Source organism: Protomyctophum parallelum (assembly GCF_964188405.1).
Source record: "Protomyctophum parallelum genome assembly, chromosome: 1".
Lineage (NCBI taxonomy): Eukaryota > Metazoa > Chordata > Actinopteri > Myctophiformes > Myctophidae > Protomyctophum > Protomyctophum parallelum.
This window is the reverse complement of record NC_139697.1, coordinates 3,551,101-3,568,836: the sequence shown is the minus strand read 5'-3', so window position 1 is coordinate 3,568,836 and position 17,736 is coordinate 3,551,101. Positions and strand designations below refer to the sequence as shown.

The window sequence follows — 17,736 nt, the reverse complement described above, 5'->3', positions numbered from 1 at the left end:
TAGAGACAGAGAGAGAGACGTAGAGAGAGAGAGAGAAAGAGAGAGACGTAGAGAGAGAGAGAGAAAGAGAGAGACGTAGAGAGAGAGAGAGGTGCGTGCGTCAGTGTGTTAAAAAATAAATAGTCTACTACTCATCTTTGTGTTCTGTTTCACCTTAGTGAGTGATCGCACACAGGGAAAAGAAACAAGAAGGGGTTTAGAATCTAAACAGTCCGTTGTGGAGAAAAGGAAGTTATCCACACATATGCACTCCTAAATCCTCACAGAGTGATTAGCCTACTAATGAGTGACAGGTGCTGCACTTTTGGAGCGTGGCTGAGAAGTGAGGATGTCTGTTGGAGAGAGTGTGAAGCCCGACACACACCGTCTGCGACCGTCTGCGGCGCCGCCTGGAAAATAGAACTGGGTTCTATCGGCGCGCCAGGCGACGCGGCGCGACGCGGCGGACGGAGCCGGTGTGCGTTAGGTTCATTGAAAATAATGGAGGCGGCTGTGTCCGCGCCGCGCGGCGGACGCAGCCGGTGTGTGGTGGGCTTGAGACAGACTCCATGGTGCTTGTACAGTCCAGCGCAGTAGGCTACATTCTCATCAGACATGATATTTTGCTAAAGTGTAGGCTATTATATAGGCTATATAAGCTCTGTATCTGGTTAATTGCGGGATTCGCGGGGGCCCGCTGGTTTTATCAGTCGTGAGTGACTGTGTAAAAAATCGTCAATCGGTCAGCTGACAGCCCGGGCCCTCAGGAGGTCCGGGCCGGGGTGTGACTACGCCCCCTACACCCCCGTTAGCTCCGCCCCTGCATTACAGTGTGGCACAGCACAGGGGACTTCTTACAGCGTGGCACAGCACAGGGGACTTCTTACAGCGTGGCACAGCACAGGGGACTTCTTACAGCGTGACACAACACAGGGGACTTCTTACAGCGTGACACAACACAGGGGACTTCTTACAGCGTGACACAACACAGGGGACTTCTTACAGCGTGGCACAGCACAGGGGTCTTCGCCATGTTGGCTGGTGTGGTGAACGATTTTGTGTCTAAATTCCATTTTTGAAAACGGACACACAAAATGACCAAAAGGACAATGACATGACCAGAAACACAAAGACCTGAATGACCACAACAGACCTGTGACTAAACACAGACCTGCTGTAGTCCTGAATGACCACAACAGACCTGTGACTAAACACAGACCTGCTATAGTCCTGAATGACCACAACAGACCTGTGACTAAACACAGACCTGCTATAGTCCTGAATGACCACAACAGACCTGTGACTAAACACAGACCTGCTATAGTCCTGAATGACCACAACAGACCTGTGACTAAACACAGACCTGCTATAGTCCTGAATGACCACAACAGACCTGTGACTAAACACAGACCTGCTATAGACCTTAACCCATTGTGACCTGAGATCTGATTCTAAAAATGTGTTTGATTTTTCAAAAATAGCAGACCTACAAGCTCGAAACAAATTTATATCGAAGCGTCGATCATCAAAAACGTAATCGAAGGTCAGCCCTAGACTGGAAGCAGAAAGTATTCATGACCATGTTTATTAAGGTAATACAGTCTAGGTGAAGTTGGGCCCAAATACATGGACCTCTATGGGGCTATGGGTTTTTTTGGGCCCAATGACAGACAGCGCCACAACAGGCCATTATATGAACTACGATTTCCTTAGTGGCTTCACAAAATATCTGTCTGACTGCCCCCCTGCTCCCTCCCTCCCTCCCTCCCTCCCTCCCTCCCTCCCTCCCTCCTCCCAACCCCAAAGTAACCCCGCCCCTTTCCTTCCTGCATAGCCCCGAGGCTAAAAGACAGGAAGTGACCTCGTAAAGAAGGAGAGAAAAAAAAAAAGAGGAAGTGATGACGGCCCGCAGCCTTGGATTGGGCCAATCGCCTCACAGAGCCGTCGCTCTGTCCGTCTGTCTGTCTGTCTGTCTGTCTGTCTGTCAGAATTCCACGACAACTATTTCCTCCTTGTTCTCACATACTGTACTGTACTGTACTACAGGAACACACACACACACTAAATGCACCATGTTTAAGCTGTGTCCTGTACACCAGTGGTTTTCAACCAGTGGTCCGAGGACCACCAGGTGGTCCTTGCGGGGGTTCCAGGTGGTCCCCATGTGCTAAATGATGGGAGATAATTGATTGCCAAGTACACGTATTTTTCACAGTCAGTTTACACACACACACACACACACACACACACACACACACACACACACACACACACACACACACACACACACACACACACACACACACACACGGGTGGTCCGTGGACCACTGGTGGTCCGTGGAGGTATTGCACGTGGTCCCTGGCCATGCATTTAGTAATGTAGGATTTGTTTTAAATGTTCTTTCCACTAGTTGAGAAACCGTGAACTAGTGACCTGTGATGAGTCCATCCATGTCGTCATTTACTGACAAGTTGGAGTTCAAGAAATTCAACAGAAAAAGGGAGTTATTGTCTGGTTGAGTCATTATTATTATTAGGACATTTTACCAGTAGTAGTCAACGGTTGAGAAACAGTATATGTATACACATGGGATGCATAGCAAGTGTTAACTTACAAAAGCCCTAATCTTAGCCCATAATATCCCCCACCCAACACAATAGTGGTCCCCAGGTTGATTCAAAGTCAGGGTGGTGGTCCCTGGTTCACAATCAGTTGAAAACCCCTGACCAGTGGCGTGCAGACATTTAGAGGGGCAGGTGCTCAAGTGGAGAAAAAAAAAAGGGCACCTTGTGCAGCGCATTTTGGGGCGGGAAGTTGGGAACCCATTTTGGTGCTTTATAGCTATTGAAAAATAGCAGACCTACAAGCTCGTAGCGCGCCACCGAGTGGCGCGCTACGAGCTTGTAGGTCTGCTATTTTTTCTTTAATCGAAGAACCACTGACATAGCTTTAGATTGTGGATAATACAGTAGAAGCGTTTTTTTTTTATCAAGATTTGATCAATGTCACCGCATGGTCCACACACTAAAAAGTAGCACATTTTTAAAAGGGCAGGGGGTGCTCTAGCACCCCCTAGTGTCTATCTGCGCACGCCACTGCCCCTGACGTATATCATTAGGTTCCCAAGTTGCATCGTTCCGGTACGTACTGTACAGGTCTAGTACGAACAGTAATACAGACTTTTTTGAGAAATAACATTTCTCAGTCTAAAAGGCCTGGCCTTTCCCCCCCCCCCCCCCCCCCACCCCCCTCACTGGGACTTCCTGTTGCTGTTGGGGACTTTGGCATTATAACGCTGCTCCAATTGGACAATGGAATATCCACTCAACTAAAGAAAAACAACAACAAGGCCTTTCTGTCAACCCCAACTGTGACTACAATCAGCCACGCTAGGAAGAATCGAATAAAGTTTAAAACCCATTCTGACCTGAGATCAGATTCTTAAAATGTCTTCTACATCCTGACAGTTTTCTGAAAAAGCTATGTTTCTATGTCAGTCGTTCTTTTGATTTTTCAAAAATAGCAGACCTACAAGCTCATATTGCGCCACTCGGTGGCGCGCTATGAGCTTGTAGATCTGCTATTTTTCAATAGCGGTAAAAGGGGTAACCGCCCCAAAATGGATTAAACTAAAGACCAAATATACGAGTGTGTGTGATACCATAAACAAATGATTGAGAGCCATAACTTTGTTAAATACAATGACAGTCATACTGTATTACAGGGCGGCGGTGGCTCAGCGGTAGAGTGGCCGGATGGGAGCCGCAAGATTGCCAGTTCGAACCCTGTGGGCTCCCCCAGAGTTAGTGTCCATGAAGTGTCCTTGAGCAAAGACACTGAACTCCAAATTGCTCCCGATGTGCAGGTTGGTGCCTTGCATGGTTTCCTCTGCCATTGGTGTGTGAATGTCTGTGTGAATGGGTGAATGTGTGTGTGTGTGAAATGTGAATGTGTGAGTGAATGTGTGAATGGGTGAATGTAATGCACAATCTCTGTAAAGTGCTTTGGATAAAGGCGCTATATAAATGCACCATTCATACAGAACAGATACAGACAGGTGTAACCGAGTGCAGCCAGTGGTTCTCAAATATTTAAGGACCCCCACACCACAATTTCCCCCCGGCATTAGGCCCCCACAGACCCTCCTAGATCCCCCTCAAGGACCCCCTGGTTTGTGGGAGTCTGAGGGCCTATAGTCTCTGTTAACAAACCCAGATCTGAGTTAAGCTTAATATAGATTTTATAGTTCAAACAAACAAAACTAAAACACAAAGCAATCCATTTACAGAAAGGAAACGCTTAAAATGGACTCTTGTCTGCTCCGAAAAAAGATGCTCCATGATCTATTTATTGCGTTTCGTTCTATATTTAATTGGCCTCAAATATAAAGAGAGTGGAAGTGTCTCTGTAATCTGACGACACTAAAAACTCTCACGCAACAAAACAAAAACTTCCCTTTATTTGAAACTCTCTGTGTTGCCCAACAGTCATTTGCGGTCAAATGTAACTTCCAACATTGCATATAAACCAGACTGCGACCCCTGTTCAGTAGCACTTAAACCCCTATACTGCATACTTATACTTAGTATTTAATACTTAGTACTTTCAAAAGGGTTTATTGGGGCACCTTACAAATTGCATTGTTTGTTCTACTGGCTTAAACATGTCAGTGTTTCTAGTGTTGCACTGTTGACAGCTAAAACGTCCTATTGTCTCTTGTCCCTCCCATTGTCACACCCACTTCTGTCCAGCTCTAAGGTGATAAAATGTTGTGAATATTGAAAAGGGCTTTTCTCAGCTTTGGGTGAAAGGCCCCAGTCATTTAAAAATGGTTATATCTCCTTCAATTATTGTCCAATTTCATTGAATGATACATCATATGAAAGCTTACATTCTGTACTTTAATAATCTGTAAAAATCTGAAAAATGGAAAAGTAGAGTTGAGGGCCTTTTTGCTGTATTTGGTCACATATCGTGGCCTTTCTTACTAAACAAATAAGGCCACTGTTTTGTCGGGGTGGTGTTGCAGTCTATTGTTTGATAACACTCTCTTCTTGAATATATATATATACTCAATCACTCACGGAGATCCGAAAGTTGTAGTTCATCACAAACATATTTATTTCTCCGTCACAAATAAACTCATACTTTGAGCATATCTAGTAAAACAATAAAGAGCCTGCGCGCGGTCAACAAACTGTGAGCTTTCCCCGTCTGTGTCACATTCTATCTCCCAGTAGGGAGTCACCTGTCTGTCATCAGGTGCCTAGCACCTACAAATCATTTTACCAAAGGGGAGGGGGAAACCTCCATTCAGTCCATCATCAAATTCATAGCGTAATTATAATAATTTAAATGACCACAAAATAAACAATACATATAGCAGGCAATAGATAGCAGGTTAAATGCAAATCATCATGAATAGAAAATGGCTCTAACAGCATTTCACTGGTTCCTAAACCATTCCCACAAAAAGACTCCGGACCCCCCCCCCCGAATTTGAAATTATATGCCAAGGACCCCCATATAAGAGACGATTTCTACAGCTCTAGGAGTTCAACGACCCACAGTTTGATATGCAACCAGCTACGGACCCCCCATTTAAACCATTCTGACCCGAGATCAGATTCACACGAGGTTTCCGCTGGACACACACTGGTCTGATTAACCCATTCTGACCTGAGATCAGATTCTAAAAATGTCAGTCGTTCTTCGATTTTTCAAAAAATAGCAGACCTACAAGCTCGTAGCGCGCCACTCGGTGGCGCGATATGAGCTTGTAGATCTGCTATTTTTCAATAGCTAAAGCATAGCATGATGCTGACACCAAAATGGGTTCCCGTTCAGAATGGGTTAATGGCATTTTCATCTATAGGACCCCCAATTTATATTGTAAAATTGTTAATCTAACTCTGAGAGTGTACAAAATGGAACCAAATGGACCCCGTCAGGGTCCATTTGTACACTCTCAGAGTTACAGACCCAGAAGGGTCCATTTGGTTCCAAACTATCATTTAGCTGCATGAGGACCCCCCCTGGAACTCCCTCAAGGACCCCTGGGGGTCCCCGGACCCCACTGAAGGACCCCTGGGGGTCCCCGGACCCCACTGAAGCTCAGAACCCCACGCAAAGCTTTGGATGATTTTGAATTTGAATCAACAGAAAAAGCAACAGTTTTGGACATATATATATGAGGTTTCCACCAGACAGACAGAGTAGACAATATTCTCTATAGTCTAGTTGGCAGGGGGGGGGGGGGGGGGGGGGGGGGGTGTTCCACAGGACTCTATCATAGGTCCGCTTAGCATTTCCTTTCCCACCACCGGAAATCTATCTACGGCCGATCTACAAGCTCACAACGCCTCACGCACGCTATGATGCAATGTGAGCTCAGCTATGTAGATCTGCTATTTCTCACCAAACACTCCCCCCCCCCCCCCCCTCCAGAATAGGGATCATAGGGGGGGGGAGGAGGGAGGGTTCAAGTGCTTAAAGATAGGTGGGGTGGGGTGAATCGATGACATTTTAGTTCAGAAATCACGCATTTTCACACAAAGGTAAACCATAGCGGGCAGATGTAAACTGTTGACAGAATAGTTAAAAACAAAAACAAGCTTTTTTCTTTTACAATCCTATTCATCCAACTATTCATCCATACTTCTCCTATGACACTAAATAAAGAACAATAACACAACCACAAACCTAGTCGAGTAAACGATCATGGACGCAAAATATAATTTTCAGAACAATAAGCAATAAAAGCATTAAAAAGTTAGGCTTATTGGGTTAATATAGGAGGAGGAAGCTGGACTGCATATCTTAGGCTACTATACCAGGGTGTTTATTCATATTTGGCAACCAAATGGACCTTATACAGGTCTGTAAAACAGAGAGGTTTTATGGGGGTCCTGGAAAAAATAAAAAATAAAAAAATAACAAAATGACTTAATATTCAATCTGGGAAAAGTATGACATTTTAGGATTGGACCTAAAAACAAATAGCAGATCTACAAGCTCACAGCATGTCACACAGCTTGTGTGCAGAACTGCAAAGTTGTAGTAATAGTAAGCCAAACATTTCTGGAAAATCTTGAAAGCGTTTGAAAAGTTTTGATGAATGTGGGGGAGGGGGGAGGGGGGGGGGTCCAGTCCAGTCCACGGACAATTACCAATTTGGAGGTCGATGATGACATCATGAAAAGCTTTGAGAAACAAACTGACTTTCTTCTTAATACTTCTTTTTAGAGCAGAATAATTAGTGTAAAACGGACATGAATAAATAATGATTGATCTTTCTTCACTTACCAGGCAGTGAATCAGGTGCAGACTGAGAGAGAGAGGGTCTCCTCCGGGTCGCTCTTGGCCGGTCGGAGGTGTCTGATCTGCGGCAGTGGGACGGTGAGGTGTCCGGTGTAACTTCTGGACGGTGGACGGTGGACGGGACGGAGGGGTTGCAGAAGCAGCACCACCTCGCACGGACACACACACACTCACACACAAACACACACACAGCCAGTGCGCGCAGAGCACCGTGCACGCGCGCTCTGTCCGGAAGGGTTGGATTAATGACATGCACGAGTGCGCGGGAGCGCGCACCCATGGGCCGGCCACTGTCTCTCTCTCACTCACTTTTATAAACAATACATTTTAAACTTCTGCAGGAACTCTAGATTTAGTCCGTTTGGTGTTGACGTGCAAACTTTAAACGTAAACATAAAGTTGTAACTTTAATAATTGTGAATTCGTGGTGATAATTATCAGTTAAACTATCAGTTAAAGCCTGAGATTAAAAAAAAAAAATGTCAGAAATTAGAATCGATAAAATACATCCCGAGTCTATAAATATAATAGCTATTCATAATGATAATAAAATGTCACATTCAGACGCGAACACTTAACTTTTAAACAAACCATCTCAAGCTATATAATTATTATAAAACTCATGATAAACAACTTAATTAGCCCTGTGTTGTTATTAGTGGGGGCGGGCTATTAGATTATATAGGTGCCTATTAATTAAAAGATAACCGTTTTTTATCGTGGCTGACTGACAGACAATATAAACCAGACATGTAAATTAATTAGGCCTAATTAACACATCAGCAAGCTGCAAGATGATAAATAAAAAAATGTATGCGTGTGTGTGTGTGTGTGTGTGTGTGTGTGTGTGTGTGTGTGTGTGTGTGTGTGTGTGTGTGTGTGTGTGTGTGTGTGTGTGTGTGTGTGTGTGTGTGTGTGTGTGTGTGTGTGCGCGCGCGCGTGCGTGCGTGCGTGCCATGGGCTGGGGTTTCCATCCACCCACGGGATTAGAACGAATAGCATGAAGTGCACAAAACGTGAGATGTATTAAGTGTTCGAAATAGAAATGGTGCGTCAAAAACAACACACCACATGTATGATGTATTGTATGTCTTTCTTTAGTCTATTATAGTAGGCTAGTAGTAGGCCTACGCGTGTGCATCTTTGATAAAGAAAACACCAACTTTTGGTTCTTCTTAAACGCTAAAATCGTCACAGAATATACTCAATAATATAGTCGAGAGAAGACTCCCACCCAGCACCACCATAACATAACAAGCGTTATGATGTGTGTTCGTGTTGAGTGAAAACAGACAGACAGCGTTTCCGTGCTCATAATCACCTCACCTTGGGAGACGTGACGTGAGGTCTCATCGTCTCTAACGCCAATGATGAGTAGGTGTTTGTCGACATCTGGTGGACACTCTGTGTCAATGATTCAGAATGAAGTGGGAACCGAGCTACACTTCCTAACCATCTGTCCATTGTACCAAGACATCAGAGACACATACTGTCTGTCCACTGTACCAAGACATCAGAGACACATACTGTCTGTCCACTGTACCAAGACATCAGAGACACATACTGTCTGTCCACTGTACCAAGACATCAGAGACACATACTGTCTGTCCACTGTACCAAGACATCAGAGACACATACTGTCTGTCCACTGTACCAAGACACCAGAGACACATACTGTCTGTCCACTGTACCAAGACATCAGAGACACATACTGTCTGTCCACTGTACCAAGACATCAGAGACACATACTGTCTGTCCACTGTACCAAGACATCAGAGACACATACGTACTTCCCACAGATTACAACCACAATTGCGGATTTGGTTAAGGGCATGGTTTAATCATTATTATTATTATTATCATTATTTATTTATTTTTTGTCTCCATTGCACAGTAGTAGGAGTAATGACATTTTGTGGCATCTTTGGTCTCGGGGGGGAGGGGTGGGATTGTTTGTTTTTGTGTTCCTTGCTTTTGCTGTTATGTGTTGTTTTATATGTGTTTTGTTTTCTTTAAGTCATTCATGTTGTTAACGTGTATTATTGTGATTTTTGTCTTAAAATAAAAAACATTTGATAACAAAAAAGATTACAACCACACACAGAGATTTTGAAAACAAGACCAATGACAAAAACTCCCATATCTGCTGGGCGAAGTACAACAATGTGCAAAAACACAGCAGCAAGATTTGTGAGTTGCTGTGATAGGAGGAGAAGGATATCAAATGGAACACAACCACCCTAAAGACTAATCATTGTGTATATTCCTGCACTATACCTGCATCGAGTGACCTTGGTACATAGAATTTGATCTATTGAAGATTCTGACCTTCAAATGTACATAATTTTTGTTTTGATTGTATTGCTGTATTGTTGTATTGTTTCTTTCTGCTTTGGCAATGTAAACGTATGTTTTCTCATGCCAATAAAGCCCTTTGAATTGAATTGAATTGATTCTCAATTGTTTAAATTCCAAGGACCCCAGTTTGCTTGCCTTTTCTTAGGCCAGTTTTCTGGTTCCAGGGGGGGTCCCCAGTTAAATGTGTTAATCTAGCATCATCGTTTTAACCACTTCATCTATATTTTATGAATTGGATATTAACAAAATAGGATATAAAAGCTTGTGTACTATATAGTAAAGTATTAATTTCCTTAACACAAATATTCTCTTCTGGGGTTCCCTCGAAACCAAAGCTTTTCAGATGGGGGTCCGCAGCCAAATACACATATAAATTTCTCTTTGTATTGAGTATTGTATTGAGTTGTGCTTGAATTGTACTGTAATTCTGCAAACTGTTAATAAATATTTAAATCAATCAATTCCTTGACATGAAAACCTTGGAGGAGGACCACCACTTTTAGGCCATGGAAACCTTCAAGGAGGACCACCACTTTTAGGCCATGAAAACCTTCGAGGAGGACCACCACTTTGAGGCCATGGAAACCTTCGAGGAGGACCACCACTTTTAGGCCATGAAAACCTTCGAGGAGGACCACCACTTTGAGGCCATGGAAACCTTCGAGGAGGACCACCACTTTTAGGCCATGGAAACCTTCGAGGAGGACCACCACTTTTAGGCCATGAAAACCTTGGAGGAGGACCACCACTTTTAGGCCATGAAAACCTTGGAGGAGGACCACCACTTTTAGGCCATGAAAACCTTGGAGGAGGACCACCACTTTTAGGACATGAAAACCTTCGAGGAGGACCACCACTTTTAGGCCATGAAAACCTTGGAGGAGGACCACCACTTTTAGGACATGAAAACCTTGGAGGAGGACCACCACTTTTAGGACATGAAAACCTTGGAGGAGGACCACCACTTTTAGGACATGAAAACCTTCGAGGAGGACCACCACTTTTAGGCCATGAAAACCTTGGAGGAGGACCACCACTTTTAGGCCATGGAAACCTTCGAGGAGGACCACCACTTTTAGGCCATGGAAACCTTCGAGGAGGACCACCACTTTTAGGCCATGCAAACCTTCGAGGAGGACCACCACTTTTAGGCCATGAAAACCTTCGAGGAGGACCACCACTTTTAGGCCATGAAAACCTTGGAGGAGGACCACCACTTTTAGGCCATGGAAACCTTCGAGGAGGACCACCACTTTTAGGCCATGAAAACCTTGGAGGAGGACCACCACTTTTAGGCCATGGAAACCTTCGAGGAGGACCACCACTTTTAGGCCATGAAAACCTTGGAGGAGGACCACCACTTTTAGGCCATGGAAACCTTCGAGGAGGACCACCACTTTTAGGCCATGGAAACCTTCGAGGAGGACCACCACTTTTAGGCCATGGAAACCTTCGAGGACGACCACCACTTTTAGGCCATGGAAACCTTCGAGGAGGACCACCACTTTTAGGCCATGGAAACCTTCGAGGAGGACCACCACTTTTAGGCCATGGAAACCTTCGAGGAGGACCACCACTTTTAGGCCATGGAAACCTTCGAGGAGGACCACCACTTTTAGGCCATGAAAACCTTGGAGGAGGACCACCACTTTTAGGACATGAAAACCTTCGAGGAGGACCACCACTTTTAGGCCATGAAAACCTTCGAGGAGGACCACCACTTTTAGGCCATGAAAACCTTCGAGGAGGACCACCACTTTTAGGCCATGGAAACCTTCGAGGACGACCACCACTTTTAGGACATGAAAACCTTGGAGGAGGACCACCACTTTTAGGCCATGAAAACCTTGGAGGAGGACCACCACTTTTAGGCCATGAAAACCTTCGAGGAGGACCACCACTTTTAGGCCATGAAAACCTTCGAGGAGGACCACCACTTTTAGGCCATGGAAACCTTCGAGGAGGACCACCACTTTTAGGCCATGAAAACCTTCGAGGAGGACCACCACTTTTAGGCCATGGAAACCTTCGAGGAGGACCACCACTTTTAGGCCATGAAAACCTTGGAGGAGGACCACCACTTTTAGGACATGAAAACCTTCGAGGAGGACCACCACTTTTAGGCCATGAAAACCTTCGAGGAGGACCACCACTTTTAGGCCATGAAAACCTTCGAGGAGGACCACCACTTTTAGGCCATGGAAACCTTCGAGGACGACCACCACTTTTAGGACATGAAAACCTTGGAGGAGGACCACCACTTTTAGGCCATGAAAACCTTGGAGGAGGACCACCACTTTTAGGCCATGGAAACCTTGGAGGAGGACCACCACTTTTAGGCCATGAAAACCTTCGAGGAGGACCACCACTTTTAGGCCATGAAAACCTTCGAGGAGGACCACCACTTTTAGGACATGAAAACCTTCGAGGAGGACCACCACTTTTAGGCCATGAAAACCTTGGAGGAGGACCACCACTTTTAGGACATGAAAACCTTGGAGGAGGACCTCCACTTTTAGGCCATGAAAACCTTCGAGGAGGACCACCACTTTTAGGACATGAAAACCTTCGAGGAGGACCACCACTTTTAGGCCATGGAAACCTTCGAGGAGGACCACCACTTTTAGGCCATGAAAACCTTCGACGAGGACCACCACTTTTAGGCCATGAAAACCTTTGACGAGGACCACCACTTTTAGGCCATGGAAACCTTCGAGGAGGACCACCACTTTTAGGCCATGGAAACCTTCGAGGAGGACCACCACTTTTAGGCCATGGAAACCTTCGAGGAGGACCACCACTTTTAGGCCAGTGAAAACCTTTGAGGAGGACCACCACTTTTAGGCCATGAAAACCTTGGAGGAGGACCACCACTTTTAGGCCATGAAAACCTTCGAGGAGGACCACCACTTTTAGGCCATGGAAACCTTGGAGGAGGACCACCACTTTTAGGCCATGGAAACCTTCGAGGAGGACCACCACTTTTAGGCCATGAAAACCTTGGAGGAGGACCACCACTTTTAGGCCATGAAAACCTTCGAGGAGGACCACCACTTTTAGGTCATGAAAACCTTCGAGGAGGACCACCACTTTTAGGCCATGAAAACCTTGGAGGAGGACCACCACTTTTAGGCCATGAAAACCTTCGAGGAGGACCACCACTTTTAGGCCATGGAAACCTTTGAGGAGGACCACCACTTTTAGGCCATGAAAACCTTGGAGGAGGACCACCACTTTTAGGACATGAAAACCTTGGAGGAGGACCACCACTTTGAGGCCATGGAAACCTTGGAGGAGGACCACCACTTTTAGGACATGAAAACCTTGGAGGACCACCACTTTGAGGCCATGAAAACCTTCGAGGAGGACCACCACTTTTAAACCTTTTTAAACCTTTTTAAACCTTGGAGGAGGACCACCACTTTTAGGCCATGAAAACCTTCGAGGAGGACCACCACTTTTAGGTCATGAAAACCTTCGAGGAGGACCACCACTTTTAGGCCATGAAAACCTTGGAGGAGGACCACCACTTTTAGGCCATGAAAACCTTCGAGGAGGACCACCACTTTTAGGCCATGGAAACCTTTGAGGAGGACCACCACTTTTAGGCCATGAAAACCTTGGAGGAGGACCACCACTTTTAGGACATGAAAACCTTGGAGGAGGACCACCACTTTGAGGCCATGGAAACCTTGGAGGAGGACCACCACTTTTAGGACATGAAAACCTTGGAGGACCACCACTTTGAGGCCATGAAAACCTTCGAGGAGGACCACCACTTTTAAACCTTTTTAAACCTTTTTAAACCTTGGAGGAGGACCACCACTTTTAGGCCATGAAAACCTTCGAGGAGGACCACCACTTTTAGGTCATGAAAACCTTCGAGGAGGACCACCACTTTTAGGCCATGAAAACCTTGGAGGAGGACCACCACTTTTAGGCCATGAAAACCTTCGAGGAGGACCACCACTTTTAGGCCATGGAAACCTTTGAGGAGGACCACCACTTTTAGGACATGAAAACCTTCGAGGAGGACCACCACTTTTAGGCCATGAAAACCTTGGAGGAGGACCACCACTTTTAGGCCATGGAAACCTTTGAGGAGGACCACCACTTTTAGGCCATGAAAACCTTGGAGGAGGACCACCACTTTTAGGACATGAAAACCTTGGAGGAGGACCACCACTTTGAGGCCATGGAAACCTTGGAGGAGGACCACCACTTTTAGGACATGAAAACCTTGGAGGACCACCACTTTGAGGCCATGAAAACCTTCGAGGAGGACCACCACTTTTAAACCTTTTTAAACCTTTTTAAACCTTGGAGGAGGACCACCACTTTTAGGCCAGTGACCGCCGTAACTGAGTAGTACGAGATGAGTACCTATCTCTAATATCTCTCTATGTGATTTCCAATATTTTAGAGACCAAGATATTTTTCAGAGACATTTGAAATGGGAATATTAAATGTGAAATATAGTATAGTATGCATAGTTTGTATATAGTTTCATTATATAGATACCCCACTGTTACGTTCTTAGCTTACGCACGTTTCATGACAACTACTTGTTATGTATGTGATGTATGCCGTGCATTTCTGTTATTGCTTAAGAGCGTCTGCTAAATGCCTAAATTGTAAACACAATTACAAAAATACAGTTTTCAAACAAAGAACACCCTGAAATGTCTTGATTTTTGATAACAAAATAGTTTTTCTTTTATTGCATACAAAAATACCAGTTTCGTTTAGCTTTTTTTCCCCCTCATCTCTCACATCACACACACACGGGAGGGAGTCTGGGTTAGGGAGAAGGGAGTCTGGGTTAGGGAGAAGGGAGTCTGCGTTAGGGAGAAGGGAGTCTGCGTTAGGGAGAAGGGAGTCTGCGTTAGGGAGAAGGGAGTAGTGGGTTAGGGAGAAGGGAGTCTGCGTTAGGGAGAAGGGAGTCTGGGTTAGGGAGAAGGGAGTCTGCGTTAGGGAGAAGGGAGTCTGCGTTAGGGAGAAGGGAGTCTGCGTTAGGGAGAAGGGAGTCTGCGTTAGGGAGAAGGGAGTCTGGGTTAGGGAGAAGGGAGTAGTGGGTTAGGGAGAAGGGAGTCTGGGATGAGATTCTGCTTCAAAGCTACAGTTATAAGGAGAACACGGAGGCTAGGCATGTCAACAGAAATGATATGATCCATGAGGAGAGTCCCGTTCAACCAGAGACAACAACAATAACAACCTCAATAACAATAACAACAACAACAGCAAAATACTGAGAGGAAAAAACAGTTTTCTTGGGGGGGGGAGATGAACAACAGGTAAATCGTGTGGAATTGTTACTTTCCAGGATTCAAATTCAACAAGTAGCATGATCTTTACAAGCTCAAAAACAGATATGCTACTTTCAATGCTTTTTTTTGTGTGACGCTGTATGTATGTATGATCAAGTACGGCGTTAAATTACAGGAGGAAACAAACCGACACAAAGTTTAGAATGTGGAGACAGCAACGTAGCGCTATAGGCCAGGGGCTGTCGTTTGGACGCCCATGGAGGGAGTCTTAGCATCGGCGTTGTACCTCAAATTCACTTCCATATCCTCTAATTGTACTATTTATCTATTTTAACTTTGTGGTTTTTTTTTCGTAAATCAACGTCCTACTTGATCATAACTACAGTACAGCGTCACTCAAAAAGCATCAAAAAGTAGCAGATCTACAAGCTCGAAACGTGGCGTGAAGCGTCGCGTTTCGCGCTTGTAGATCTGCTACTTGTGATGCTTTGTCATTTAAATCCCGTTTTAAAAACAGCTTTAATAGGACATGATCGGTTCCAACCCGACAAGACGATATTTTCTCCACCTCCGACATTGTTTTTAATTTTTTTGCAGATTCATCAGAGGTTGTTTTACACTAATCCCCCGTCATCTACAAGTGATATGTAACAAAAACATTGTGGAACATTGTGCTTTTCCTGTCTGGAACCGTACAGTACGACATACATTCTTGAAAAAAAAAACTTCCAAGCTGGTGCCTTTTGGGAATCATCATCATTCAGGCCAACATTTTCTCTTTTAATCTCTCCCCCAAACTAGCGAACGCGATATAGCTGATCTACAAGCTCACAACGCGCTGTGAGCTTCAAACGTGTCGCCGGCGCGCTGTGAGCTTGTAGATTGTTTTTCTTTCTTTCTGAAATGACACTATAGCCTGGTACGGTAAATTGGTCACGTTATGGTTTCCCCCCACCATGGGGTCTCGCTATGAAACGCGTGAGATTGTTTACCAGGCAAAATGGCCAGCATACATACATACATACAGTACATGACCTGGTGCCTCGGATATGCATCTGACTGCATTTGCGGCTGTTTGCTGTCAACAACAACAAACAAACGAACAAACCAGAGAAGTGGGAGGATAGGTCTTAGAACTCTAAACAAACATGTTCAGTGAGGAGAGGTCTTAGAACTCTAAACAAACATGTCCAGTGAGGAGAGGTCTTAGAACTCTAAACAAACATGTCCAGTGTGGAGAGGTCTTAGAACTCTAAACGAACATGTTCAGTGAGGAGAGGTCTTAGAACTCTAAACAAACATGTCCAGTGAGGAGAGGTCTTAGAACTCTAAACAAACATGTCCAGTGTGGAGAGGTCTTAGAACTCTAAACAAACATGTCCAGTGAGGAGAGGTCTTAGAACTCTAAACAAACATGTTCAGTGAGGAGAGGTCTTAGAACTCTAAACAAACATGTTCAGTGAAGGAGAGGTCTTAGAACTCTAAACAAACATGTCCAGTGAGGAGAGGTCTTAGAACTCTAAACAAACATGTTCAGCGAGGAGAGGTCTTAGAACTCTAAACAAACATGTTCAGCGAGGAGAGGTCTTAGAACTCTAAACAAACATGTTCAGCGAGGAGAGGTCTTAGAACTCTAAACAAACATGTTCAGTGAGGAGAGGTCTTAGAACTCTAAACGCACATGTTCAGTGAGGAGAGGTCTTAGAACTCTAAACAAACATGTTCAGTGCAAAACAGTAACGAGAAGAAGGGGCTTGGCTTTTTTTCTCTTCTCTTCCCTTTCTTTCTTTCTTTTTAAATACCCCTCCCACCCCAAATAAAATACAAAATAAAATAAATCACACATGTACAACATCGATTATCCTTCTTAGGACATTCAGACCAGAAACATTCACTATAGTGTGGTGTATGTGTGTGTGTGTGTGTGTGTGTGTGTGTGTGTCTGTGTGTGTGTGTCTGTGTGTGTGTGTTTATGTAGTGTCATGCATTACGCTCTGGTGCAAAACAGCTGGCTCAGGAACAGCATTTAAATACGTGTGTGCGCGTGTGGGTGCATGCTTGCGTGCGTGCGTGTGCATGTGAGCGTGTGTGTGTGCGTGCGTCATCTCATGTAATGTGTGATGGCTCTCAGGGTGTAGAGCAGGGCAGCTTGCAGCCGGGCTTCCAGGACGATGATGTTGGCGTGGATCTGTTGGGAGAAGGACACTAGCAGTCAGTATGGAGGAGCATCGAGGGTTGGATTGGGGGCAAGTCCCTGCAACATACTAGCGTCATGTCCAGGGGGTGTACTTGTACATCAAGCTGCCTCACGCTACAGAAACAGGACATAGGCTCCTGCCCCTATGGGCCTCACGCTACAGAAACAGGAGATAGGCTCCTGCCCTATGGGCCTCATGGCTACAGAAACAGGAGATAGGCTCCTGCCCCTATGGGCCTCATGGCTACAGAAACAGGAGATAGGCTCCTGCCCTATGGGCCTCATGGCTACAGAAACAGGAGATAGGCTCCTGCCCTGGCTATGGGCCTCATGGCTACAGAAACAGGAGATAGGCTCCTGTCCCTATGGGCCTCATGGCTACAGAAACAGGAGACAGGCTCCTGCCCTATGGGCCTCATGGCTACAGAAACAGGAGATAGGCTCCTGCCCCCTATGGGCCTCACGCTACAGAAACAGGACATAGGCTCCTGCCCTATGGGCCTCATGGCTACAGAAACAGGAGATAGGCTGCTGCCCCTATGGGCCTCATGGCTACAGAAACAGGAGATAGGCTCCTGCCCCTATGGGCCTCATGGCTACAGAAACAGGAGATA

The 17,736-nt window shown here is 45.3% G+C and overlaps 1 protein-coding gene across 1 annotated transcript in view; it reads right to left on the bottom strand.

Annotated features, from left to right (window-relative positions):
* Positions 1 to 15,433: 15,433 nt before the first annotated feature.
* The window catches only part of sesn2 (sestrin 2), a 43,841-nt gene continuing 41,538 nt past the window's right edge, over positions 15,434 to 17,736 (bottom strand). Inside the window, 1 exon segment of the mRNA XM_083782611.1 lies at positions 15,434 to 17,113. Within this exon segment, the coding sequence (XP_083638737.1) occupies positions 17,027 to 17,113 (87 nt within the window). The 3' untranslated portion in view covers positions 15,434 to 17,026.